Genomic DNA, 25,658 nt, shown 5'->3' on the forward strand with positions numbered 1-25,658 from the left:
TTTTTGAAAAATGACATAGTTAGGATAAAATTTTAGGGGAATGACATTATTTGAAAAGGTACTGGGAACATGACATAATTTAATAAAACAATCATTTATTCAAAATCACAGTCTTGAAATGAATCGTTTTTTTTAATATAAACTACGATTTAGAATGATAGTTTTAATAAAAATAGCTATTCAGAATAGCAGTTACATATATAACCATGATTCTGAATCGTGATTATAATACATATATAATCACCCCTCTATTTTTCATGGTCATTGCTTATTTGAAAGAAAAAAAACTCTGAAAATAAAAAAAAAAATCACCACAAAAATAGCTTCTAATCACCCAAAACAACCTTTAATCCTCTACTAAGACACCGAAATCATCTTCCCCTCCTCTCCACGAATCTTTCTACTATTTTTTTTCTTACAAACCAAATGCCCAAGCTTGTGTTAACAACCTCCTCACTGTGACAACTGGTGCAACCACCACCTAGCCATCAAAAAACTCAAGGAAAAAAAGATGTATTATCTCTTAGTTTTATGGGTTTCATTATTAAATTGAGAAATTTTGAGTTTTGATTTATAATTATGGATATTGTGTTTGATAATTGGGTATTTTGTTGAGGTTGATATAATTTTGGGTTTTGAGTGTTGCAATTATGTGTTTTTAATACAATTGATGTTATTTATGGAATCAATTAGGTTTAAATTAGAGAAATTAGGGTTTAAATTGATTATTGAGATACTTGTTGTATTTAATAATATTGTTTAAGTTGAGATAAAGTTTGTTTTCATTGATGCAATTAGATAGTTTTTCGATCAATTGATGTTATTAATAAAGTTATGGTCAAAATCATACCAACTAGAGTTTGTGTTGGATTTTGGTAAAAATTATCATAATTGGAGATTTTGTTCAATTGAGATCATTTAGGTTTTAATTGATGTAATTCAATATGTTTCCATTGATATTACTAAGGTCAAAGTAATAGCAATTAGAGTTTGCACTCAAATAATTGCATTGTTGTTGTTGAATTTTTTTTATATTGAAAAATATTGAGAAATGATTGTATATCATCTTTTGGTAAATGATGAGAAATAATTGATTGTATTGATTATGGTAAATAATGAGAAGTAATTGCATTGTTGTTGTTGAAAATTTCTTTTATTAAAAAATATTGAAAAATAATTGCATAGGTTGATGTTGATAAATGATGAGAAATAATTGCATTGTTGATGTTAAAAATCTTTTATATTGAAAAATATTAGGAAATAGTTGTATATGTTGATGTTAGTAAATGATGAGAAATAACTATATTGTTGAAGTTTAAAAAACATTTACATTGAAAACAGTTGGGAAATAATTACATAGATTGATGTTAATAAATGATGAGAACTAATTCCATTATTGATGTTGAAATCTTTTGTTATTAGAAAATATTGGGAAGTAATTGCATGGGTTGTTGTTGGTAAATGATGAAAAATAATTGCATTGTTGATGTTTCAATAGATTGTGTGGGATCTTTATTTAGAAGATTATATATTAGCTGCTCCTATTATATGCACATTGCTCATAAACTTATAGATAGATGTTGTCCAACTTATATTTTTTTAACTTGTCGAAATGTATTGCTCATACCGTGTAATGAGATAATTTAACTTTAAGCAACACATCCTATATGACATACATGCTAGTAATTAGTTGCATTCATTAATCGTTCGGGTAAGCAAGTTGATTATAATTGGATGATGCACCATCTTCAATATATATCGATATAGGATGCATGAAGAAATTTTATTTTTAAAAATGTGTATCTTGTAATTTTTGAGAAGTAATACATGGGCTAATACCTAAGTATATTATAACAAATATTATAACATGTTGAATCATTATACCAAACTCATCGCAAATTCCTCTATGCGATGAGATGGGGTCTAAGCCACATGCATCAATTATCTTTATAATTAATAAATAAAATCAATTTTAAAACTAACACATATTAATTTGGGATTATAATTAACAAATAAAAATGATGTTGAAATATTGCACCCTCAGTTATAGGTTTTGATAATTTATGGTTTGGTTTGGACTTGGGTTGTGGTTGTTTCGACTTTGTTTCATGTAAAATTTTGGGTTGTATTTAAGGTAAAATCATGTTGTGATAACACAATTGCTATTCACATTAGTGTTTGTTTATAAAACTACAACTATTGTCATTAGCAGTTGTTTAATACAGATATTAATTATAATAGTGGTTGTTTAATAAAACTGTTATTTTTATTAGTGGTTTATTAATAAAACCGTGATTTTCATTAGTGGTCGAATGAAAATGTATTATTTTCTCAACTTTTTTTTATCATTTTATCTTGTGTCATTCTGAAATCTTTTACCAAACTGTGTTGATTTGGTATATAACCTAACTGGAAGGCAGCATAGGGAGGAAGAGGCATTAAGACTCTTTCTTCTTTTACGGGTCGAGCACCCTTCCTTCTCGGTCAAGCGGCGTTCCTCTTCCTCCAGTTCCAGTCGCATCTTCGGACGTCTTCCTTAAGGTCGAGCCAGTCATTCCTGCTCCTTGGCAAAAGACCCGAAGCCCCGCTGCAAGACTAGTCAACGAAACAAAGCCAAAACCAATGAGAAGAAAGACTCATCAGAAGAAACGAAAAAAATAAAAATGATTATTCAATTTATAACTTTAATATTTACTGATACATTTTTATTCATGGAAAGCCAGGAATAATTTCTCAGCTCAGTCCCGGCGAAGCCTACAGAAACAGTTGTGCTAGAAAGCAAGCTGGAAAAAGGGTGTCAACTTAATTTCGTAGCTTCTTAAATTTTGCAAGATTTTCTTTCCTTCCGATCTTGCTGGTTTGCTATATCCATCTCTCTCGTTGATTGTGTAAGCTTTATCTCTGTGCGTTGTGTGGCGGAATCAGCCGCCCACTTTCTTTTGGTTTTCAAACCCATTCATTTATCCGAGGGAGCTAACCCTTTTAAGGTGTTTTGTGGTGTTTCAATCAGAGTTTTTAAAAATTTTAATTTTTTTTAATATTTTTATATTATTTTAATGTGATAATGTTAAAATAAATTTTAAAAATAAAAAATATTATTTTAATATATTTATAAGCAAAATAACACTTTAAAAATAAATTGTTAGTACTATCTCAAAACACTCCCGAAAACTCATCATGTAAAGCATAAGGCATTTTAAATTGATATTTATAGTTGATAGAGTATATCTTTTTTATTTTTTTAGGATTCTAGTAATGAAAAGAATTTTATAAAACAACATTGTGCAAATGTTTTTAGAAAAATAGTATAATTTAGAGCCGTAAATGACATCTGCAATTCACATGTCACAAGGACTTTTAAAATAAAAAATTGTTGGATACAAGATTCAATAAAAAGAGATGAGAAGGAAAAGAAAGAAAGAAAAAGATGTCGGAGACACAAGAAACTCCTATGAAGACATCATTAGTATCGTTGGAAAGATTTCAATGAGATGAATCCAATGATATCAAGAAAGGTCACCAACGATGATTGGAGTGAGCCACACAAGCAACCCAAAAGCGAGTAAGCCCTAATACATTATAACGACTTTTGTGGCCCACTTCATTCACAGTTTATGATATTTTTGTATCATTATATTCGTCTTGTTGAGATCTTTTTAGTAGTATCAGTGATGTCATCATTAAAGTTTTGATGCGCCTCTAATGTAATTTTCTTTGTTTGTCTCTCTCTTCTTTACTTTGGCATTTTTTTTTTGTTGAATTAAATGTCCAATAAATTTTCAATTTGAGAGTCTCTCTCTCAGCTATAGTCTCTTTTTCCTTTTTATTTTTTTTTTATTGAATTTTATGTCCAATATCATAAATGCAGATTCTCTAAACTATATCATTTTTTAAAATATTTTTTTTACTATTATTTTATCATTTTTTTTTACTATTCTAGAATCCCAAAATACTCAAATCTTTTTTCTTGTCATATAATAGTTACATCTATCAAACAATAAAGTTGGATTAAAATAAATACATGCTGTCATGAAATGAAATTTGGCCTCAAATTGAGGAAAGAACATGAATCTCTGTCATCTTGTAAATTTCAGCTAGTGAATTTTTAGATTATGGATGACTGGTTACGGAGGGAACATGTGGTTGTAAAAGAAAAAAGAAAAACTATCTGCTATACAAGCCTTGCTGTATCATTTGAGTAGCCCTAAACCAACACCTCTTCCCCCTCCTAACATGGATGAGATAATGAAGCAATTCCAGAGACTCCAAACTCATGATGGCCCATGTTTTCCTATTTATCTGTTTCCCTATGGTCAATTTTAGACATCTTCATCTTCGAGAGTATGTGCATTCTTTGACCCTACTGATGCTGTAGCAAGGCCTTGAAGCAACTTGATGACCTCAGGCGTATCATCAAGATAGTATTTAGCCTTGCTTGGCTTATGACCAACAGTGCAGGCAAACACTTCTGCAATGGGTGGTATTGATGGATTGTCAACAAGTCTTGCAATGCTCTCAAACATGTCCTCATCGGACCTATCATCCCCGACGCAGAACAGGAAATCCGGTGACTTGCCCTGACTTCGCATAGTTGAAATAAGGTTTTCTACAACTATACCTTTGCTCACTCCCTGAAATTCACCAAAAAAGATAGGTCAGGAATAAATAACCCTACTTCTCCAGATTTATAGGTGAAGTCAAGAATCATAACCCAACTTCCCATTCTTGAAACAACCAAATCCTACACAACATTAATTAGCAGTGCACATGCCTCTTGAATTACAAAAGGCATGCAAAGATACAAAGACAACCAACAATAACTTCTTTCATTTTGCAATAGACATAGTATCATGTTGTATCGCTGGACAAACTGCAGTTATACCAAAATAACCACAGCCCATATAATTTCACGTTCATAAAGCAAATTTGTTTCCTCATTTGGACTTCAATGTGCGCAATGTAATTCAGAAATTATCTTGATGGACCTTAAACAAATCTTTCCGTCCTTTTTTCAGAACATCAAACCACCAGTGGCTGCACATAACTACCCAGTTGAAAACAGTTCAATATGTTTCATACCTGTGGTTTCACCTCAACAATCTGCTGGCCTCTTCTAACCACCACAGGCTCGTTAGCGAGGACACTCTCCAAGTGATCAAGAAGCTCTTTAGCCTGGCAGCTGCCGAAATCAGGGTCTGCGTCTTGATGGTGCCACACCAGTGCGCTTTCTTTTGGCTCTATGAAAGACCCATCGGTTGTCTCTGTATAACGCTCCATGACAGGTTGTACGATCTTTTTCCAATCACAATCCATTGCCACCAAGCAAGTCTCCCATGGAGAATTCTTCGTCCACCTAAAGCAGGGTAAACAAGATTATCAAGGGCTAAAATAGAAAGCACCAAATCCATGCATCACATAAGCTAATGAAATGTGCAAGACAGTACCTGGTAAAGTAACCATGCTCGGCTGATATACCCAATTTCTCACATGGGGAGAACCACTTGCTTAGAGGATCCCTTCCTCTGCCACTCACAATGAAAACAACGTTTTTGGGATCACTGCATAAGCAATTCAGGATTGAAATAACTTCACTTCTGGGTGTTTTGTCAACAGCACACTGTGGCATCATAGTGCCATCATAGTCTAAAAGGATTAAGCGGCTGTTTGTATTGTTATAGGCAGCAACAACTCTTTCAGTCGTGAGCATCCTGAAATTTGTTCCCACAGCAGCAACTCTGAAATTCAAACCAAACCCGACATTGTAATACCTCTTGAGATAATGCTCTTTGCAAGCCCTCTCAAGGTCCAGATCAAAACTCCTTGCCCAAAAAGCAACATCGTGAGAGCTAATGTACTTATAGTGCTTCTCGTGGCGCAAATGTTTCTCCTCATCCTTCATATGGATACCCACATACATGGCATCGGCCACAGCACCTACGTCCCAAGGATTAACACGATGTGCCCCACTGAGAGACGGTGAGCATCCAATGAATTCTGACACAATTAGGAAACTTCTCCTTGGATACGATTCATCAATCCCCAATGCCTCGTCTAAAACAGGGCTGCTTTGCCTACAAACAGTGTATTTGTATGAAATCAAATTCATCCCATCCCTTAAAGCATTAACCACGCAACATTCAGATATCGCATAGTATGCTGCTTTCTCCAGAGTGCTAACTGGACCATTAATGAAAACGATTGGCTGATAACCTTCGTAACCATACTTTTGATTGATCTGTTGAGCGATAAGAGTAGTCTCTTTTTGGACTTCTTGCACATCCTTACCCTGACTTCTAGCCGGATTAGCAATCTGGACCAACACCACTTTCCCTATCAGTTCCGGACGCATTTCCAAAAGTCTCTCCATCGCTGAGAACTTCAAGCTAATACCTTTAAGCAAATCCAAATCATCCACACCAACCATTACAATTTTCCCTTCAAATTTCTCCTTCAATTGTTTGGCCAAAGTGGCTGTCTGCTCCATATTCAAAACCGACTCAAGCTGTCCCATATGAATTCCCATATGTAAGATCTTGATACTGATAGTCTTACCACAGTAATCCAGGCCAATGTAACCCCTTTTGCACTGATAATCAATACCCAACATCTTACTACAACAAGACAAGAAATGCCTCGCATAATCAAAAGTATGAAACCCAATAAGATCACAATTCAAAAGAGACCTCAAAATCTCCTCCCTGACAGGTATAGTCATGAATATCTCAGATGATGGGAACGGACTATGCAAGAAGAAGCCAAGTTTAACTCTGTTAAACCTCTTCCTCAAGAAAGCAGGCAGCACCATAAGATGATAATCATGCACCCAAACAGAATCCTCATGATGCCTCAAAATCTCAGTAACCTTGTTTGCAAATAACCTATTAGCTACTATATACCCCTCCCAGAGCGACCTGTCAAAACGTACACCACCACGACTAGGAGACAAAGGCAGCATATAATGAAACAAAGGCCATAAATAGTGCTTACAGAAGCCATGATAATACTTGTTCTTCTGATCATCAGTCAAGAAAACAGGAACACATCTAAACATAGAAAACAACAACCGCGCAACCTCTTCCTGATCTTTCGTTTCAACATCAACCTTCAACAACCCCACGTACCAAACTTCTGAATTTGCAGGAAATCCATCCTTTAACTGCAAAACAAGACTCTCTTTATCAAGTTCAAAAGACCAACCTTTTGTTTCTTCATTACGGTGCCCTCTTATCGGTAGCTGATTGGCCACAATGATTCGGCGCGGCTTGGACACGACAGGACTGGTTACGCCTTCATCATCATGCTCACCAACCTCGATTTCCGAGAGAGCTCCCAGCACATTCATGATACGAGGGATTCGGTCCACGACACGAAAATCGTTGACCGAAATCATATCCAAATTGTCCTTGCAAGATTGTGTTATCATAATTCTCAGTTTTTTTAAAAAATCTTAAATCAAGAAACCAAACAAATTAAATCAAAGAAAAGGGACGAGAAGATATACTATTTCTTTTGAAGCTGATTAACAATGAAGAGAAAAGGGAGAAGGGGCATTTATTTAACAAAACATAGAGAGAAGATATACAATGGCTGATTTATTTCCCTTATCGCGAGAGAGAGAGAGAGAGAGCGGAGAGAAAATATATTAGGAAGGAAGGAAGGAAGGGCGGATAAGAACGAAATGGAGGCCGACTTGAAGCAGAAGTAGTATTTATATGTGTGTAATTAATTGATGACTGGATTTGGACGGTCGAGATTGTACTTTGAGGTTGGCATCGGCATTGCGTGGGGTCTACGCACTACTGTTCAGTTACTCTTTGGCTTTGGATGTTACTGGATTGGGCAATAAATATAAAGAGGCCACGTTATATATATTTATAGTTAGGTAAAATCTTGAGATATGATCTTCTTTTTATATGTAATTAATATTTCCAGCATCACCTTGTCTTATTTTCCCTCCTCTGAATCTCCAGAGTCCAGCAGCATTGTATTCTTTTTTTTTTTTAATAAAAAAAAAAAATTTGTTTAAAAAGAGAAATATTTGTCAAAGTAAGGAAATAAAGAGGAAGACACGTGTGTGGTTAAGCTTTAATAATAGGCTTACTCGGTCAGAAACTGTGAACTACTAGGGAGCAGATAGGCGTCCACGGCCTCTACACGGTAGGCACGTGTAGAGATAGCAACTTATAACGCTGACAAATTATCTTGGATAGACATTAACACTGTGTGTGCGTGTGTGTGTAATGATATTTTTTGTAGCAGGGGCTGGTCGTTCCGAACCGTGTCTCTAAAAATTTTAAAAAGAATTTTATTTAATATTAAAATTTTTATATTTTTTAAATTTTTTAATATATTAATAGAAAAAATAAAAAATCATATATTTGGCTGGCCAAATATATTGTTTTTGAGTCTTTAGGAGCTAAAACATAGTTTACTCGATGAAATATCTCTGCAAAGATGAGTTCTCACAAAAGAAACGTGGCGTGTGCGGGTGGTCCAAAGTCCAAGAAAAATCTAATCCAAAAGAGCACCCAAAAGTCACGGATGCTTCCCTTCATCTCCTTAACAGTATCAACGGCTGTTAAGGCTCCCAGGTCGCTCATTGCTCGACACGTCTGCCGTACATCAATAGCTTTGTCTCGTCCAGATTAATATAAAAACATTTGTCTTTTTATTTATTTTTTAAACAATTAGGTATCATATAATATAACCAGTCTTCATACGTGAAGATTATCTATATATCATCTTAATTAGCTGGATGTCGCAATCTTTTTTAATGTTTAGACATTGGATAAAGATATACAAACGCATTAGACCGGTCCTAATTCTACTTGTATAGTTGGGATTTATTGTTGAATAAAGAAAAGAAGACTTTTTTTATTTTATGAAATAGAAGAACACGGTTGATCTTAAGCATTGACATGATCAAATGTAATTTGTATGTGATTGGAATAAATGAATAGGTTGTTGTTGTATGACAAAAAAAAAATAATTAATAATGGATAAGGTCATTGTTGCTTAAAGAAAAAGAAAAAGGATAAGAGATTTGTTATTTATTATTATTTTTTTTTTATTCGGGTATCCTTACACCCTTTTAAATGATAAGACTAGTCTTGTTTCGAGTTCGTAGCTAGCCCTTTCAATAAATATGTTTTCTAGGAATCGAATTTTTTGTTTTTATCCTTGTAAAGATATAACAATGTTTTAACTGCATACCAATATTTTATTGGTAAAAATTTGTTATTTAAGTAGGAGAAATATATAAGATTTCCATTTTGCTTAAAAAGTGTGTGTGTGTGTGTATAAATTTTAATTACACGGCAATTAACCTAAAAAAGAAAGCAGAAGAGGTTGTTAAAGAAAGAAAAAAACACTACTAATATGTCTTTTTAAAAATAAAATAATAATTGTTTTTTTAAAGTATTTTTAAACTTGAAAAATTATTAAAATTATTTTTTATTTTTTATAAATTATTTTTTATTTTTTTATAAAATTATTAAAATAAAAAATATTTTCAAAATAAAAAAATATATTTTTATAAAATACCATTAAAAACACAATTTCGAATAACTACAGGAAATATCAACAGTCAGGCATCCTTTCCTTGCGTTTTACACGCTTTTCTTCCGATAAAACTAATTCTAAAATTTGTACACAAGAATGGTACAAAGCTAGGAAATGGAATCGATGACGTGATTGGGTCTATAATCCTACGTGGCATCTTAGGGGTAGACCCTGACCGTTTGTGTCAGGATCACCACCTTTCCCAAGTCTATCTAAGAATGATGTCTCTCATGGGGGCCCCCCTCCTCAGCCACGTGGGATCATGAATTGTGGGGCCCGCGTTATCTACAAAGACTACAGAGAGAGAGAGAGAGAGAGAGAGAGAGAGAGAGAGAGAGGGCGGGGTTTTTTATTTTATTTTTGTCAAAACGTGAACGTGGGCGGCATCTTGTCTTTGAGGTTTGGTTGTATCTGCGCTTGAGAAAGCACCCACTTCACGATTTCTTTCTTCTTCTTTTTTTCCTTCCCAGAAAAAATATATATATATATATATATATATATATAATTTTGTTGCATAATTTGGTGTTGTGTGCTTTGGATATTATTAGTTTTTTCCAAGGGGTGACACGAAGCCATGTTAATAATTTACTTTTATTTAATCTTTTAATTTCTCAATTAAATAAAATATATTCTTTAATCAAAATTCACTTTTTTTCTCTCTTTCTCAATGATAATATGTATCAGAAGAAAAGTTTAAAAAAACAATTATCATACTTTAAAAAACTTAATAAATAAATCAAAAAAATCATAATGAAAAAAAAATAATAATTAGTTTAAAATTATAATTAAAAAATAAAAATGTATATTTTATTTTAATTCAATATTTATAAACATTTTTTTTTAAACAGTATTCACACTATTATTGAAAAGCAGTAATTTTACTAGATAATATTTTTAAATATAATCTTAATAATTTTATTTCAAGAAAGTTATATTTAAAAAAAACTAATTAAAATAAATAATGGACTTAATAAAATCAAGGCCAAGCTAGTGTGCTTGGCATAAAAGTTAAAAACTCAAACGTGCTTGGCTTTTTTATGCAAGAGGTTTTTTTTAATGCTCAATCTTAAGTTATTGGGCATAATTTTTTACTCAACTTGTGAATCGAGGTAGAATTTTCCTAATAGATTTTATAGGTCATGTTTTTTATAGAATTAAATTTTTGCATCAATTAAAGATTGGGAAAGTCTTCTGTGAATCCCATAAGTTGTTATTCAAATTTTGCTTATTTTTCTTGGTTTACCTATTTGGTTTTAGATTTTTTATTTATTTTTTCAGATTTTATATAATTTTTTTTGTTTAGAATTTGTTTTTTTAGTATAAATAAAGTTGTTTAGCTTGTTTTTAAGAAAACTACTTGAAGATAAAATATATAATAATAAAATTTTGAAATAGAATTTTTATGTAATCTCTATTCAGTATAATTTTGCATTCTTGTTCTTATCTTTTTTTTTTCTATTGTTTTTATTGTATTAATTGCTATCAAAAACCCAACAATTCTAGGTTATTTGTTTGTGATGTGTTGTAAATATTTTTTTTTTTTTTGTGTGTTGTTAATTTTAGGTTATAACTCAATGGTAGAATAATCATGGCTTGAAGAGATCGCAGAGCATAACATATTTTTGAAAAGTGATTTTTTTAAAATTATTTTTAATTATTTTTATATTTATTTATGATTAAAAATTTTAATCAGTGAAAAATATTTTCCAATCAAGTAAAAATCTAGGTTGGTTCTTAAAAAAATATTTTATTTTTATTTTTAGAGGAATATACTTTTCAGAATGTGTAAATAAAAATGAAGTTAAAATTTTAAATTATCATTAAAAGCAAATTTTATTAAATCGGTGTCTAGGGGATTCTTCATCATTTTATCTTTTTTTTTTTTGTGATTATCAAGTAAACTTATGTATAATTAGTATTTTGATAAATATAAATATTTTTTTAAAAAAAAAAAAAGATAATTGGAGTGTGCAAGGTGGGGGGTTTCTGTGTTTATCACCAAAATAAAAGTAGCCGGGGTAGTGTTTTATACATTTATTATTAATTATATAAATAGACTGCATTATCCCTTTATTTATATATATATATATATATATATATATATATATATATATGAAGTAGCTTACTTTCTCTGAATCAAACTTGATTGAGATATTACTTAAAATATCAAATTAATTCATATATATAAATTGAATTTCATAAAATCTCAAGTGGCCAGTTATGTTTCTTAAAACAAATATTTTGAAAACACGAAAAAAAATACTCTTTAACAAGAAAAAAGTTTAGTATGATCAACACTTTTTAAAAAAAAAACTAAATTTGATATTTTTAAAAAGTAGTTTAATTGGTTAGATATTAAGTTTGTTTTCTAATAATCACAAGTTCGAGTTTGCTCATGGTCATTAGAGACTTATATAATCGTTAACTTTAGAACTTGTAGTATTAGTCGAGGTACGTGTAAGCATGTTCAAACACCCATGTTAATAATAATAATAATAATAAACTAAATTTGATGATAGATAATGATAATATAATTGTAAAATTTATATATCGTAATCACAGAAAAAAAGGTTTCTCTACTTTTAGTTATAAAATTTATATATAAACTCCCACACCAGCATTTAATATTATCATATTTCTAATTTAATGTAAATCACAGTTTTTTTAGGCTGGTAGTTTTTGTTCCTTGCTTGCATGGCTTTGGTTCTTTCTAAAGATAAGGATAGTTTGGGAACCACGTTCCATAAAAAGTTGGGTTTTTTTTATTATTAAAAATTAATATTTTTAATATAGTTTGGATTGTTTTGAGGTGATAATTTTAAAAATAATTTTTTTAAAAAATAAAAAATATTATTATAATACATTTTAATACAAAAAATACTTAAAAAAACAATTAATTACACTCTTAAACATGCTTACATATAATGCTCATTCAAATAAAGAAGAGTCTTAACATGGAATTAAGTTTGCTTTCGTCATTAATTACAAGACCCAAGTCCTCGTCCTCGTCCTCGTCCTCGTCGTCCTCAATATTTGATCATCTATGAAAATAAAATTGTAGAAAAATCAGATTCGAGAAAGGCCAGATTCATGGGAAGAGCAGTTCTCCAGGTTTGCAAAAACCTTTTGGAGGCCGTGATGTTTTTTTCTTTTTCAATGCAAGTAATTTGAGGGAAGTTTGCGTGTACGAACCAGTAAAAGAGACAGCTCATTCTAAGTAAGTGGTATAGCTAGCCACGACTGCGTATGGCCAGTCAAATGCATGTGCGTAACGTAAATTCGTTCTCAATCAGCGAAGTCTATCTTATTTATTACAACATCAATTCTGTGGAACCGTATTTATTACATCAGCCTAGTTTTTAAGGGCCTGCTGCCGAGGTAGGTAAGAATCCGACGTATATTTAAAATTCTAATAATGGTTATGGTTTAAAGTATTTTTTATTTAAAAATACATTAAGATGATTTTTTTTTTATTTTTAAAAATTATTTTTAATATTAGTGTATTAAAATGATCTAAAATAATTAAAAAAATTAATTTAAAATAAAAAAATTTAAATTTTTTTAAAAACACAAATTAAACCTTAGTACCAAACATGTTTGAAAAATACTAGAGTTGAATGGGAACTAAAGCCAACTCAGTCCAAGTTGTCTTCCAGCTGATATTTCCATCATAGATCCGTGTGAACAAAAAAAAAAATAAAAAAAAAAAAAAAAACGAGATGTTGAATGTTCTTTGAATCCAAACCACACGCGACAAAAAAAAAAAAAATCAATCCTTTCCTTGATCCTTCACGAATCAACAGAGGATTAGTACAAGAGCTCTTTGGTCAATTTGCAAAGCCAATGGTTAGATGACACATGTGTCGTGACTTTTAGTTAGGCACAGTTGGGTTTTAGTCCTCCATTAAATAAATAATGGAAGTCTTTTTTTGTGTGTGTGGATATTTTAGTTAATAAATATTATAATATAGTTTTAAATGAAATGAAACAATTGATAGGAGCCCCCACCAAGAAAGGATAAGGGTGGGCGCACGCGTCTGCTTTTATAGTTTATTTACTGCTGCGGTCACCGTTTGGATTTACTGCCCCCATCATTTTTTTTTTATTAAACATTAAAAAAAAATTATATATTTTAAATCATTTTAATATACTAATTTTAAAAATAATTTTTTTTAAAACATTTTAGAACTAAAAATATTTTAAAAAATAACTATAACCACATTCCTAAACAGATTATCATTTAAAAATATTTAAAATAAATCATTTAGATTTTTTTTGTTTTTTATATTTGGGCATTAAAATCAATAAAAAATACTAAAAAATCCATTAATTTAATATTTAATCAAGTTAAAAATATTTTTGAAAAGTATTTAAAAGGGAAATTAATCAGGCGTGTCCTTTGATAAATTTGAATGGGAGAAGTTGTGGCCATAAGGTCCAACTTTGACACGAAATTTCTAAGTTGCTAATTCATTCGCATATGATGGTGGTATTTGTTTGTCCATGTCCATATCTTTGTTTTTTCGAGTGTTGAATGTTTGATTGAACAAGAGAGGTTCCTTCCAAGGTAGCTGTTTCCATCGGTGTTCCACAGCTTCAAAACACCCCTTCCCTTTCTTTTTTTTTTTCGTAATAAATAGCCAAATTTGACTTTGATTAAAAGTTCAAATAAAATATTTAAAAAAAAGGGAGAAAAATTAAGTCATTGTAAAATGTTCCCATTCCATAAGATAACAACTCTTTTTCTAGTCTCCAAAAAGGTTTTTTATATCAAAATTAAGGTTTTTTTTTTTTTCAAATTTCATTATAAGATTTTAATGTATTATTATCTATCTGAATCGGGATGATAATTATAATTTAAAATATTTTTTATTTAAAAATATATTAAAATAATTTTTTTAAAAATTATTTTTAATATTGAAAAATCAATTTGAAAATATATAAAAAATAATTTTAAACAAAAATATAATTTTAACCACATTTCCAAATATATATACACATGTGTTTCTTAAGCTTATATTTTGGATGGAGACCTAATCTAGTAAATGTGGCTACTAGAAGCTTAATTTCCTAGAGGGTTGGATGGGCATAGCATCAGACACCACCTAGTTTGGTACCAATCCTATTTATAGACCGGTAGGAGAGTGCTTGAAAGATCAATCTTCAACAAGATCAATGATCTTTTTCTACCATTATTGCCAATATTACCGTATTGCTTGAAAGATCAATCTTCAACAAGATCAATGATCTTTTTCTGCCATTATTGCCAATATTACCGTGTTGCTCCTGTTCTCGGCAATTATGTGCCTCAAGGTTGAGCTAATCCTTTTTTTTTTTTTTTTTTTTATAACTTGTAATGTTTAGGTCAGTTTATACACACTATAACTAATTTTTAAAGTTTATTAAATATTCTGCAAGTCTAGTAAATATATAATGTACCACAAGAATAAAATTTGAACCTATATATAATAAAAGAGAACAAATCTTTTTCACCACTGGACCACAATTAAGTTGAGCCAATCCTTTTTTTCTGCATGAAGAGGAAGTTGGTCTGAATTTACAGGCTACATGATTGGAAATTTCAAGTCTCTTTCTAGCAAAACACACGGCTACCAAATTTGATTTTATAATGTAGGTTACATGTGAGTTTATAATGAACAAGAATTAAATAAATTCTCTCGGTATATTGAAAATATAATTTTGTTTCTTGGCCCCTGATGGAGAGTAAGCGCAGCACGCATTGGATAAGACTTTAGGCTTCGAATCTAGATTGCGTTCCCCGCAATATTCACCCTCTACAGATGCTAAAAACCTATAATAATACAGCTGCTACTAGGATTGCGATTTGCTCGCAATAAATAATAGAAAAAGAGGCTTGACGTTGCTTGAAACCTCAAAATTATCTTATCGTGATCATTTCAGCTTCTGCGCGATCATGTTATTGAATATTTGTCGTCCACTAGCAGGAGTTGGAGCGTCTGATGTCCATGATAAATTAAGCTGCATGGATAGAGGAGATTGAAACTTAGGGTTTGATTCCAGTCTCCTAGATAGGCTTTGCTTGCTAAGCCTGCAAAATCCTGAACGTGCTTTAATACAAGGAAACGTAGAAGAAGGGGCAGTGAAAGCCTAGAAATATACAGCTTTAAGCTTTGCAGACAGAGAGACGAGTGGTTTCATGGGCCATCGATATTAATCCCATTGTCAACCCATAACGATGGAAGATCGCCAGAAAATCACAAACTGTGCATCGTTATTGTTGCTATGTTGGTTCCTGTATCAACAGATTACTTTTGGTGCATGAACTGGTTTTATCCGGGAACATCCCAAGTCCAGAAGAGTGACAGCAAATTGACTAGGAGCAAGCATTCTGCAGAGCAACTTGCCATTTTCCCCAGGGCCTGAAGGCTTTAAAAAGCTCCAAGTTGGAGAGTTTGGGACTGCGTACGCAAACTGTAACGATGCCATTGGTGAGTTGTGGACAGGAACGACGTCGAGAAAACTTTTCACTGAAGCTTCCATTATTGAGACGACAAAAATGATGTTCACAATTGAGGATATCTTTGGGCTGAATTGGAAATACAAGTTTTTAAGAGGAGGCCGGTTTGAGGATATCACGGGCCTCACTAAAATATGTTACGCTGTAATCTGCAAGAAAAATCGACTGTCTAGACAATCTTAAAGACAAAATCCTTTAAATTAATCTGATATATTCAGAGAAACTTCATGAATTTATCTAAATTCTGACTCCATGATTTGAATCCAACAAGTAATATCAGCTTTTTTTCCAAGAAAGGATTAAAAGCTTATCAAGGATGTAGTCATAACCAAATAACCAGTCGAATACTTGGTTACAGGACAGGACCCCTCAAGAAGGAAAATAAAAGAATGTTGCCGCACATTACCAGGTCATTTTAAACTGAGGAAGTCCGTACGAACTAAATGGTACAGCATTTGTCACTTGAAGCAACAATTTTCATATAATTTTACAAAGTTAAATTCGAAAGAATATTTAGGTGAAGAATCTCCATGTTTTCACCGTTCCTCGATCATGTTACCGCACAAAAAAATGGACAATGGCAAACCAGTATCCAGCCAACTGAGAAAAAAAAGAGGTCATTTAATCAAAACTAATAGTAATAGGCAATAACATTCAGTCACTGAAAGGATAAATGTCCATATACTTAACGAAATGACCACTACACAGACCTTCTGAATTGAATGCAATCAATGGGAGCAGACTTTACCTGTTCCAGTATGCTTTTACCAGTGTGACCTTCAATGACCAAGCCTGCCGTGAGGCCAATCATTGCCCATGCTCCGTTAATTGCTTCAATTTGGCGTCGTCTCTGCAGTAGCAGCATTATTAGCATCAAAATTGTAACTTGCCAAGATTGAAGATAGACATTAAGGTTGGTTTGATCAATGCAAAATTAAAACTAATGAGATGAGACGCCCCTTTGGAAAGATGAGCATCAGAAATTTCAGGATACGCTAGCAAGGAAAGCTTGGACATCCATGCAAACCCAAATACTGGCCCAAGTGGTTTGGTATAAAGAATATCATCTACGTATTTTTACAGGAAAGGAAAGCATATCAGCTTCCTCAGTATTTTATTACTAATTTTAACAGTAATGGGTGCCTATGCTGGAAGAGATGAGCACTGGCAACATTGTAGCTCAAACCTAAGAACAGAGAGATGTGATACATGAAACTTGCTCTTAATTGGGCAAACATAATTCCCCTTCGGAAAAATAACCACACATGCAACCCTAAAACCTAAATCGGAAAGCCAAGAAAGTTTTAAGAGATCCAGGGAGATTTTTAGACTAGTTCCAGTTTTAAATGAAAATGTCATCACTTAATTGTCTGTCATCAATATCCTGTCATAACATGGATTTTTTTAGACAAGTGGATATGAAATCTTAAAAGCACATGAAATGTCTTTCACCTTGAATCTCTCTCTTCTTTGAATTTCTTTCATTTGTATGGCTGCTAATCGTTTGGCTTCCAGAGGATCAACCATGATGACCTCCTTCATTGGGTTGCTGTTCCCTGACACCTGGATCATTGGGTAAAAGAGAAAATAAAGAATTATTCAGTTTAGCATGATCAAAGATAAAACATGTCAAGCAAGAATAAATTAAATAGCAAGGTAATCAAACAATAATAAAGAAAATAAAAAAGAACTGCAATTTGCAACTCCATTAAATAGGAATGATGGAAGGGAATTAAAAAAAAGAAAGGGGGGGAAATTAACGAAAAAAACTTAACAGGTAAACATTTTAAGCACTGACTTCATGGTTAAGCTGGGAATTTTCTTTCCTAAGAAGAGAGATCATCGTCCTTTCTCCATGTATTTAATACCCGGAAATGAGCAATGCTTGAATAACTGAGATTAGGAGATGAACAGACATTATTGCAATTGACAGCATCCAAAACTCAAGGCTGTCACTAACTCATAACATCATAGTTTAGTTTCCCTGACAGTTTAGCTCTTGAATTGCTGGGGCGACTCTAAATGTTCCTATACTTACCTCAGTATTCCCAGCAAACGAATAGAGGGGAGATTTGCATCATCTTGCAACTTATTTGGCAAAGCAATTCCATGAGATTTCAAGCACAGGTAGGCCACAGCTACAGCATTGTAGACTCCAATTTAAACAAGTCATTTCCAGGCTTCTAACAAATTTAGAAATGAACAGGTTGAACAGAGAAAATTTATGCAACCAGACACATCCCTTGAATGCTTTCTATCAACCAACTCACAATCAATCTTAAAACTTTAATGTCTAAATGAAAACGCCTAGATGACATCTTGACTGTAAGATGTCACTATAGCTTTGCTTTAAGGTCAATTCCTACATCATTACTAGATAAATAGTCAACCCCTTATGAAACCTTCACTATGTCAAGTGCAATACTTTAATAGATGCCAACTTCCCTGAAATTCAACTAAATGGAATCACGTTAAACAATCATGGCATGAGCAATTTTCTATGAATAAAAAAGCCTGTTGTCTACAAATCATAATAGAAAACCCAAGAAATCACATTCATTGACATTAAATAAAAATCCTATTAACCTTTGTTACAAAATTATGGTTGGAAAACATGGATTGGGCTACAAATATATCAACAAGATAAAATTATTTATCACATCCTCCATAGATGTGGATTTCCTGTGTTTCATAACACACAAGAGCAAAATTCCCCCTTGTGCAAAGCAGCTAAGAAAATAATGCATATAAATCAAATGCTTGCCATAAAAGCGGAAGAAATCTACATGAACGTACTCCAATAATATTAGGAATGCTATTGGCAGTAAAATTAGGAAACTGAATAAGTTCCGAGCTACAGTTAGGAAAGCAAATTACAGAAATTTTGCTCAGTATTAAAATAGATTTCCAGAAGCATCCATTACATCATAGACAGAGAGGGTGGCAAGGGCTCCAGGATAATGGATTATGGCCTGAATAAGTTCTTGGTACTAAAACCTCAGAGTCACAGATAATCAATCAAGTACTCATTGGAGGTGGTCTTGAAGGCATGCTTTTGGGAAAAACAAAAACATGCGGGAAAGTTTTCTTCTCCAAGTTTTAGAAAGGGTTGGAATGCGGTTCTCCCATGAAACCATGAACCCTCTATGTGAATGGCTGCTGAGAAGATTTTTGAACAGGCTATAAGATATGGCTAAAGGGACTTGACTGCATTAAGCTTTAGGGTTCTTTTTCGGAAGCTTTGCCACATATGGAAAATTATGTTATGGACATGTATTATTCATTTCTATATAGGTGGCCAAGAATTCCATGTTCTGGATACACAGATTAGTTGTGTTATTCTTTACAGGTTAGAATGGTGAGAGTCAAGAGGAATAATTTTTAGGATGCTTTCACTATGTGATATGCTCCTAAACTATTCCTCATGAAGAAGGAAAAACAAATCTTTGTTCTCAAATGTCTCAAGTGAACATTTGAAGTAATGTGTTCATTCATTTCAATGCTTTTTAATTCCATTATGCACAGTGAACTTCAACAGTAAACAAGAGAGCTAAGCTAAAAAAAAGCATATCGACCACAATAAGAGATCTAGAGTCATCGTCAATTTTTTTCCCAGGATTATTGAAATCAAGCAATCAATTCGATGCTTTGTTTTCATCTTAGCAGACGTGTTTTTATTTTTGTTCTTAATTTGATAGCAATCCAACTATATCAAATGATACAAACCCCAAAACACCAAAATTTTCACTACCAAGAGTCATTTAGCATAAAATCACCAATCACATACCTAAGAAAACGTTTGATAATATTCAAACCAAATTTATTGGCATTACTCAAGAGGAAGCCTTGGTCAATTCATACATTAGGATTTGCCAAGATTCGAAATGCTTGGCTCTTGATTCGCTTCGTAACTGAGCTTCCATCCTGATCCATCCTAAATCCCCATCTGAAAATGATCATTTTTTATGAACATAAAATTAACAACAGAATATATATATATATATATATATATATAAACAAATAGAGAGCAACTCAACCAGCTACTGAATAGAAAAACAAAGTTCATTCGCTGTTAGCATGATTATTACAATCATCTGGTGTTAAAATCTCTACTCTCCCCAGCATGAAAACAAAAGCCCAGATATACAATAACCATAATTTATAGAAGGACATGGAAAAGAAGAGGGCTTTCTTTGTTTTAAAGTTTAAACATCCTGTTTAACATAGAGTGTTTCCTACTTATTTCAAGATTAACATGGCAATTCATATTTAACATTCAAAGAACATAGAGAATGAATATAAAAAAAAAAAAGAAGAAGAAAAATGATCACAGAAATGAAAGAAGAGAGGGAGATTGGGTTGTGTGAGTTTTAACTTACTTGACAAGTGTGGGCGGGCGAGACGGGTATTGAGAAGAAAGAAGGAAGTTTCCATTGATGGATAGCAGACAGGAAGACATGTACACCATCTCCATAGCTTTTGCTGTGTGTGGGTGTATGTATCTGTTTTTTTTTTGCTACTTTATCTGTATTCTCAAAATTCTTTCATTTTCAGTGTTTTTATTTAATTATTTATACTTCTATGCCCACGCGCCTAGCACCTAAGATACAAATTAATAATAAGTAAAGTTGAGGTATGCGCAAGTTTATCCGTAAACTAAAAAAATAATAATAAGTAATTATCAAATTGTTTTTTTTTTAAACAATATATTATTACTGCTACTAATGCACTGAAACAGGATGACGTTCACTGTTCATTGACGGCTGAGCATCGGAAGGCCTTGATGTTGCATCCCTTTCTTTAACTTTTTCATTACTTGGTCCCTATTGTTTCATTGGAAGTTCATTTTAGCCTTATAATTTTTCATTATTTTTGTAATTGATCCCTGTATTTTCTGTATACTTACGTTTCAGTAATTCAACAGAACGGCCTTTCACAAAATGGTTGTTAAACTGTTCATTGAAAAGTTGAGGGACATTTTGGTCCTTTAATTTTTATTCCTTTTCATATTTGGTCCATGTTGTTTCATTAAGAGTTTATTTTAGTCTTTTAGTTTTTTGTATTTGGTCCCAATAGTTCTGTGTATTTATGTTTCAGCAATGACCATTCATTGTTCATTGAATAGTTGAAGGCCATTTTGGTACCTTAGTTTTTTTTATTTTTCCATATGTGGTCCCTATTATTCCATTGAAGATTTATTTTGATCTGTTATTTTTTTATATTGTTTTATTCTATCCTTCTAGTTTGTGTATTTATGCTTCAGTGATATACTAGAACAACATGGCCTCTTACTATTCATTGAACAGTTGAAGGCCATTTTGGTCCCTCAATCTTTTTTATCTTTTATATTTGGTCCATATTGTTCCATTCAAAGTTCATTTTGGTTTTTTTGGATTTTTTTTTTTATATTTTATATTTGGTCTTTATAGTTTTGTGTATTCTAAATCTTACTTTCCTCATGTTTCATTCCCTTAGTTTTTTAACTTTTCCATTTTATTTGGTCCTTGTGGTTTCATTGAAAGTTCATTTTGATCCTTAATCTTTTATATTTTAGCTAGCTATTGTCAGGAATGATTCACGTCAAGGGATTCGTGTGGTACCAATGTCTTTCAAAGTCCTAGTTTAAATAATAAATAATTTAAACACCAAGAAGAAGCGTGCTTAACAGTTTTTTTTTTTATTTGTACACTTATTACAGTCAATTTTTTTTTTTTTTGAAGAAATGGAGTAATATTAGTAATATTAAATTGATACAAAATAAATTATTTCTTTATATATATATATATATATATATATATATATATATATATGTTATATTAGAGAATAATATAAATTATATTTTAGAACCTTATTTGATAGTTTAAACTTTTTGAGTTGAGATTGTTCTTTAACATGATATCAAAACTTTGACAACTAAGTAGTCACGAGTTTAAATTTCACCATTTTTATTTATTTGATAAAAAATTAAGTATAAGGTCACGTGAACTTATGTAAATTTCAAGTTTAAATGACTTTTTATTTGATAGTGTGTTAGAAAATAATATAAATTATATTTAAAACTTGATCTAACAACTTAAATTTTTAGATTGATATGATTTTTTGATAACGTCGAAGAAAAAATAAATATAATAAAATCCTTGGTGAGTTATGGTTTTTTCATAGATGGCAAATAGATTTCTTTGAACTTTCCTTACTGTAGTTTCTTAAAACACTTCTCTTCATCAAACAATATCAATGGAAGATTTCAATTTAATCCCTATCAAATAATATTTAAAAATATAAAAATTTTATTTAAAGAGAATTATATATCTACTAATCAGATCTGAAAAAATCAAGCTTTAATAGTAAGATATAAATAAAATTATTAGAGAAATCTCATTCATAAAAAGAAAAAAAAAATATTTGTTTATCATGGCTATGCTTAATTTATATTTTAGGATTAATTAAATAAGAGGTCTTGATACAATATTTATTACAATGTCAATTGAACTCTGTTACCTGTCTCGTACAAAAGAATTTTATTACTTTTTACACACATTAAGAAAATGTTTTACATATTGTATCATATTATTACATTGTTTTTTTTAAATTAAATATAGTTAAAAAAATGTGAATTTAATTTTTAAAGAGGGATAAAGTGGTAGGTTTTAATACTTAATTTTTTAACATTTCATAAATTTTTATGTTTCTAAAATTTAAACAAATAGTATTAATTTACAATTATGTAACAAATTTAAAATTTATGAATGGGATAAAATTGTAAATCTTATATTAATTTTTAATTTTATCCTTTAACTATTACTTTATTATCAGTTAAGTTTCAAATATTTTGATTTGATCTCATTTACTCTAAATATAATCAACATTATACAATATCACATCTCCATTAATTCAATTTCACGATGGATTATCATAGCGTAAACCTTGGTGATGGATCCAAACTTAATGCCCAACCCCCTAAAAAAGAGCTTAAAAAATATATATATATAAACATACTCAATAAATATAGGCTCGGGTATAGTAGTCTGAGCCTAACTTTTAAAAAACATGGTGTGACATGCCGAGCCTTGGTTGGTATGACGTGCTCAACTGGTGTTAGGCATGCACCCCAACATCTTTTGGGCTCGGGCGTGACCCTACTTTGACCCAAACATGTTGGGCTTGAGATGCGCACCCAGTTCAAAAATGATGGTCTCAGGGAAATGTCTAAGCCTAGTATGCCCAGGTTGGGGCAAGTATCTCAAGCCTAACATGCTTGGGTCCAAGTAGTTTGTTTGAACTCATTTTCCACCTCTAATAGGTTTAGATGCTTTGTCTGAGCCCGACACTTCTTTGAGATTTTTTCCAAGACTCCACACAAGTCTCTCAGTATTCTTCATTGTTCTTACACGTATTATTTTTGAGTAAAATATAACTCAAAATATCACAAGGATGAAATTACATTTCAGCCCCTTCTCTTTATAAAAGGACAAAACTCATGAGCTATAAACACATTGTAAATCTTTAAATTTAGGGTTTATAGTCCCTTTATTTTTATCATTTTCAGCATACATATTTTCAAAATCTATCTCTCTAAATTATCATTGCATTTTCTCTTTTTTTATAAGGTTACTAACTTTACTATCGTAGAGTCTCTATGTCTATCAAATGGGTTTTTTTTACAGGTATCGACTACCAATAACATCAGCTTAATCAACACCACCTGATACTACCACAATTATTAGTCACATCGGCTTACCAAATATCAATTGAAACTATCAATTATTTGAGCTTTTTATATTAAGTACTTAGATATATTGGTTAAAAAAAATAAATTAAATTGTTTGAATCAAAAAATTAACTGGTAATGCAAAATATTAGCTTATTCCTAAACATCTTACATTATTAGAGTCATCACTTGGTTTGTCGTAATAAACAGTTTTAAAATCACTAACAAAGCAGGGGCGAGGGTGACATTGTCTAGTATTGATAACATTTGAAACAAAATTGATAAAAATTAAAAGATTTGTAACTCAATTGATAAGGGCTAATATGTTAGGGGCTAAATTGAGGTTTCTCTATTTCTAAAATCGTAAAGTAGTTTTTAGAGAAACGGTGACCACGTGCCTGTTTGGTAACGTGGCTGCGGGTGAGGTTCACCCGCAGCCACGCAAAATACCGTTTGGTTAACAAAAGGAAACAGATTTTTGATGGTGGGACCCGTCCAATTTTCAGCCGCGCCTCAGGTTTGGGAGAAGCAGCAAAATGCTGCTTCTCGTAGGGTAGAAAAGTTGCAACAGTGCGAGTGAATTAATTCACTCGCACGGTTACAGTTTTAGTTTTTTTTTTTTTTTTGAAAAACATTGCAAGAATTTATTTTTTTAAAAAAATTAGTGCAATTAATTGATTTTACTCGCATTGTTCACGTGAACATGAACAATATTATTTTTTAAAAAAATTAGTTTAAGGTGAATTAAATTTACTCGTATTGTAATCTTAATTTTATTCCTGATAATATTTTACTTAATTTTATTGCACACTCAAAAAATTATTTTTTCTATAGTTCTTGTCGAATGAATTTTGTACATAATAAAATTGTAAATTTTTTTTAAAAAATATGTTTTACTTGAAAAACTAGTATTTAATATTATTTAATAACACTACATAAAAAAAAATTCAGTTTTTATTTTTATTTTAATTGTGTTTTATTCAAAAACTTAAAAGGAGATCGCTTAATGACGTAATAAAAAATTCAGTTTTTGTTGTTCGCGCTTAAGAAACCATGAAAAATATAGTCCTTGTCGGATAGATTTTGTATGTAATGACATTGTACATAGTTTAATGGAAGAATAAAAAATATTTGATATCAATATTATTTATTTCATGATATAATAACAGTGATTAAATCTAAAATATTTAAATTAAAAATCATTAATATATATATATATATATATATATATATATATATTTTAATTATTTTATAACCTCAATTTGAAAATCATTTTTTTACCAAACACATTAAACTACTTTTTGTTCAACCTCAATTTCAACCACAGTTTTAACCAACATATATTTTTTCAAACCAATCTCAACTAAAAGTACTTTTTATAAAACAACTTTTTTAAAACTACAACCACAACAGCAACCTCAATACCAAACAGACCCCACATCTCTTTAAATTCCGTGTCTCGGAACTTGTGGCTCACATCTCTTTAAATATTGACCACGTCTCTTAAATTCCACTGCCAACGCAACCTTTATCATTCATAGTAACGTGTTTTTTGTTTTTTTTTTTTAAAAAAAGTTAAATTGTTTTTACAGTTTTAAATTATTTTAATATACTAATATAAAAAATTAATTTAAAAAATAAAAAAATATTTTAATATATTTTAAAATAAAAAATATTTTAAAAAATAATATACAACGTAGTTTGTAATTATATCGGGCTAATATTAATTACTTTTAGTGTTTTTTTATCTATACAACGTAGTTTGTAATTATGTCGGGCTAATATTAATTACTTTTAGTGTTTTTTATCCCTTAAAATTAATTAAATTTTAAAAAATCAAAAATATTTTGATGAAAATTAACTTTTGATTTAAATAAAAAACTGTCATAT

The 25,658-nt window shown here is 31.1% G+C and overlaps 2 protein-coding genes across 3 annotated transcripts; both read right to left on the reverse strand.

Moving 5' to 3' along the window:
* Positions 1 to 3,988: 3,988 nt before the first annotated feature.
* LOC118058236 (probable alpha,alpha-trehalose-phosphate synthase [UDP-forming] 11) lies at positions 3,989 to 7,754 on the reverse strand. Of its 2 annotated transcripts, XM_035070944.2 has the most exons (4): positions 7,502 to 7,754; positions 5,445 to 7,402; positions 5,080 to 5,353; positions 3,989 to 4,631 (listed from the first exon to the last, which is right to left on the reverse strand). In XM_035070944.2, exons 2-4 carry the CDS (start codon positions 7,388 to 7,390, stop codon positions 4,320 to 4,322), a joined length of 2,532 nt encoding a protein of 843 aa, XP_034926835.1. In that variant the 5' UTR covers positions 7,391 to 7,402; positions 7,502 to 7,754; the 3' UTR covers positions 3,989 to 4,319. The 2 variants fall into 2 exon arrangements, with proteins under 2 accessions (XP_034926835.1, XP_034926834.1); XM_035070943.2 differs by having other exon boundaries at positions 5,445 to 7,753.
* Positions 7,755 to 16,316: 8,562 nt separating this feature from the next.
* Positions 16,317 to 20,600, reverse strand: LOC118058235 (uncharacterized). The gene is made up of 5 exons (XM_035070941.2): positions 20,440 to 20,600; positions 19,922 to 20,006; positions 17,513 to 17,623; positions 16,809 to 16,910; positions 16,317 to 16,660 (listed from the first exon to the last, which is right to left on the reverse strand). Exons 1-5 carry the CDS (start codon positions 20,532 to 20,534, stop codon positions 16,616 to 16,618), a joined length of 438 nt encoding a protein of 145 aa, XP_034926832.1. The 5' UTR covers positions 20,535 to 20,600; the 3' UTR covers positions 16,317 to 16,615.
* Positions 20,601 to 25,658: the final 5,058 nt, after the last annotated feature.

The sequence above is a fragment of the Populus alba genome, chromosome 6 (assembly GCF_005239225.2).
Source record: "Populus alba chromosome 6, ASM523922v2, whole genome shotgun sequence".
Taxonomy (NCBI): domain Eukaryota; kingdom Viridiplantae; phylum Streptophyta; class Magnoliopsida; order Malpighiales; family Salicaceae; genus Populus; species Populus alba.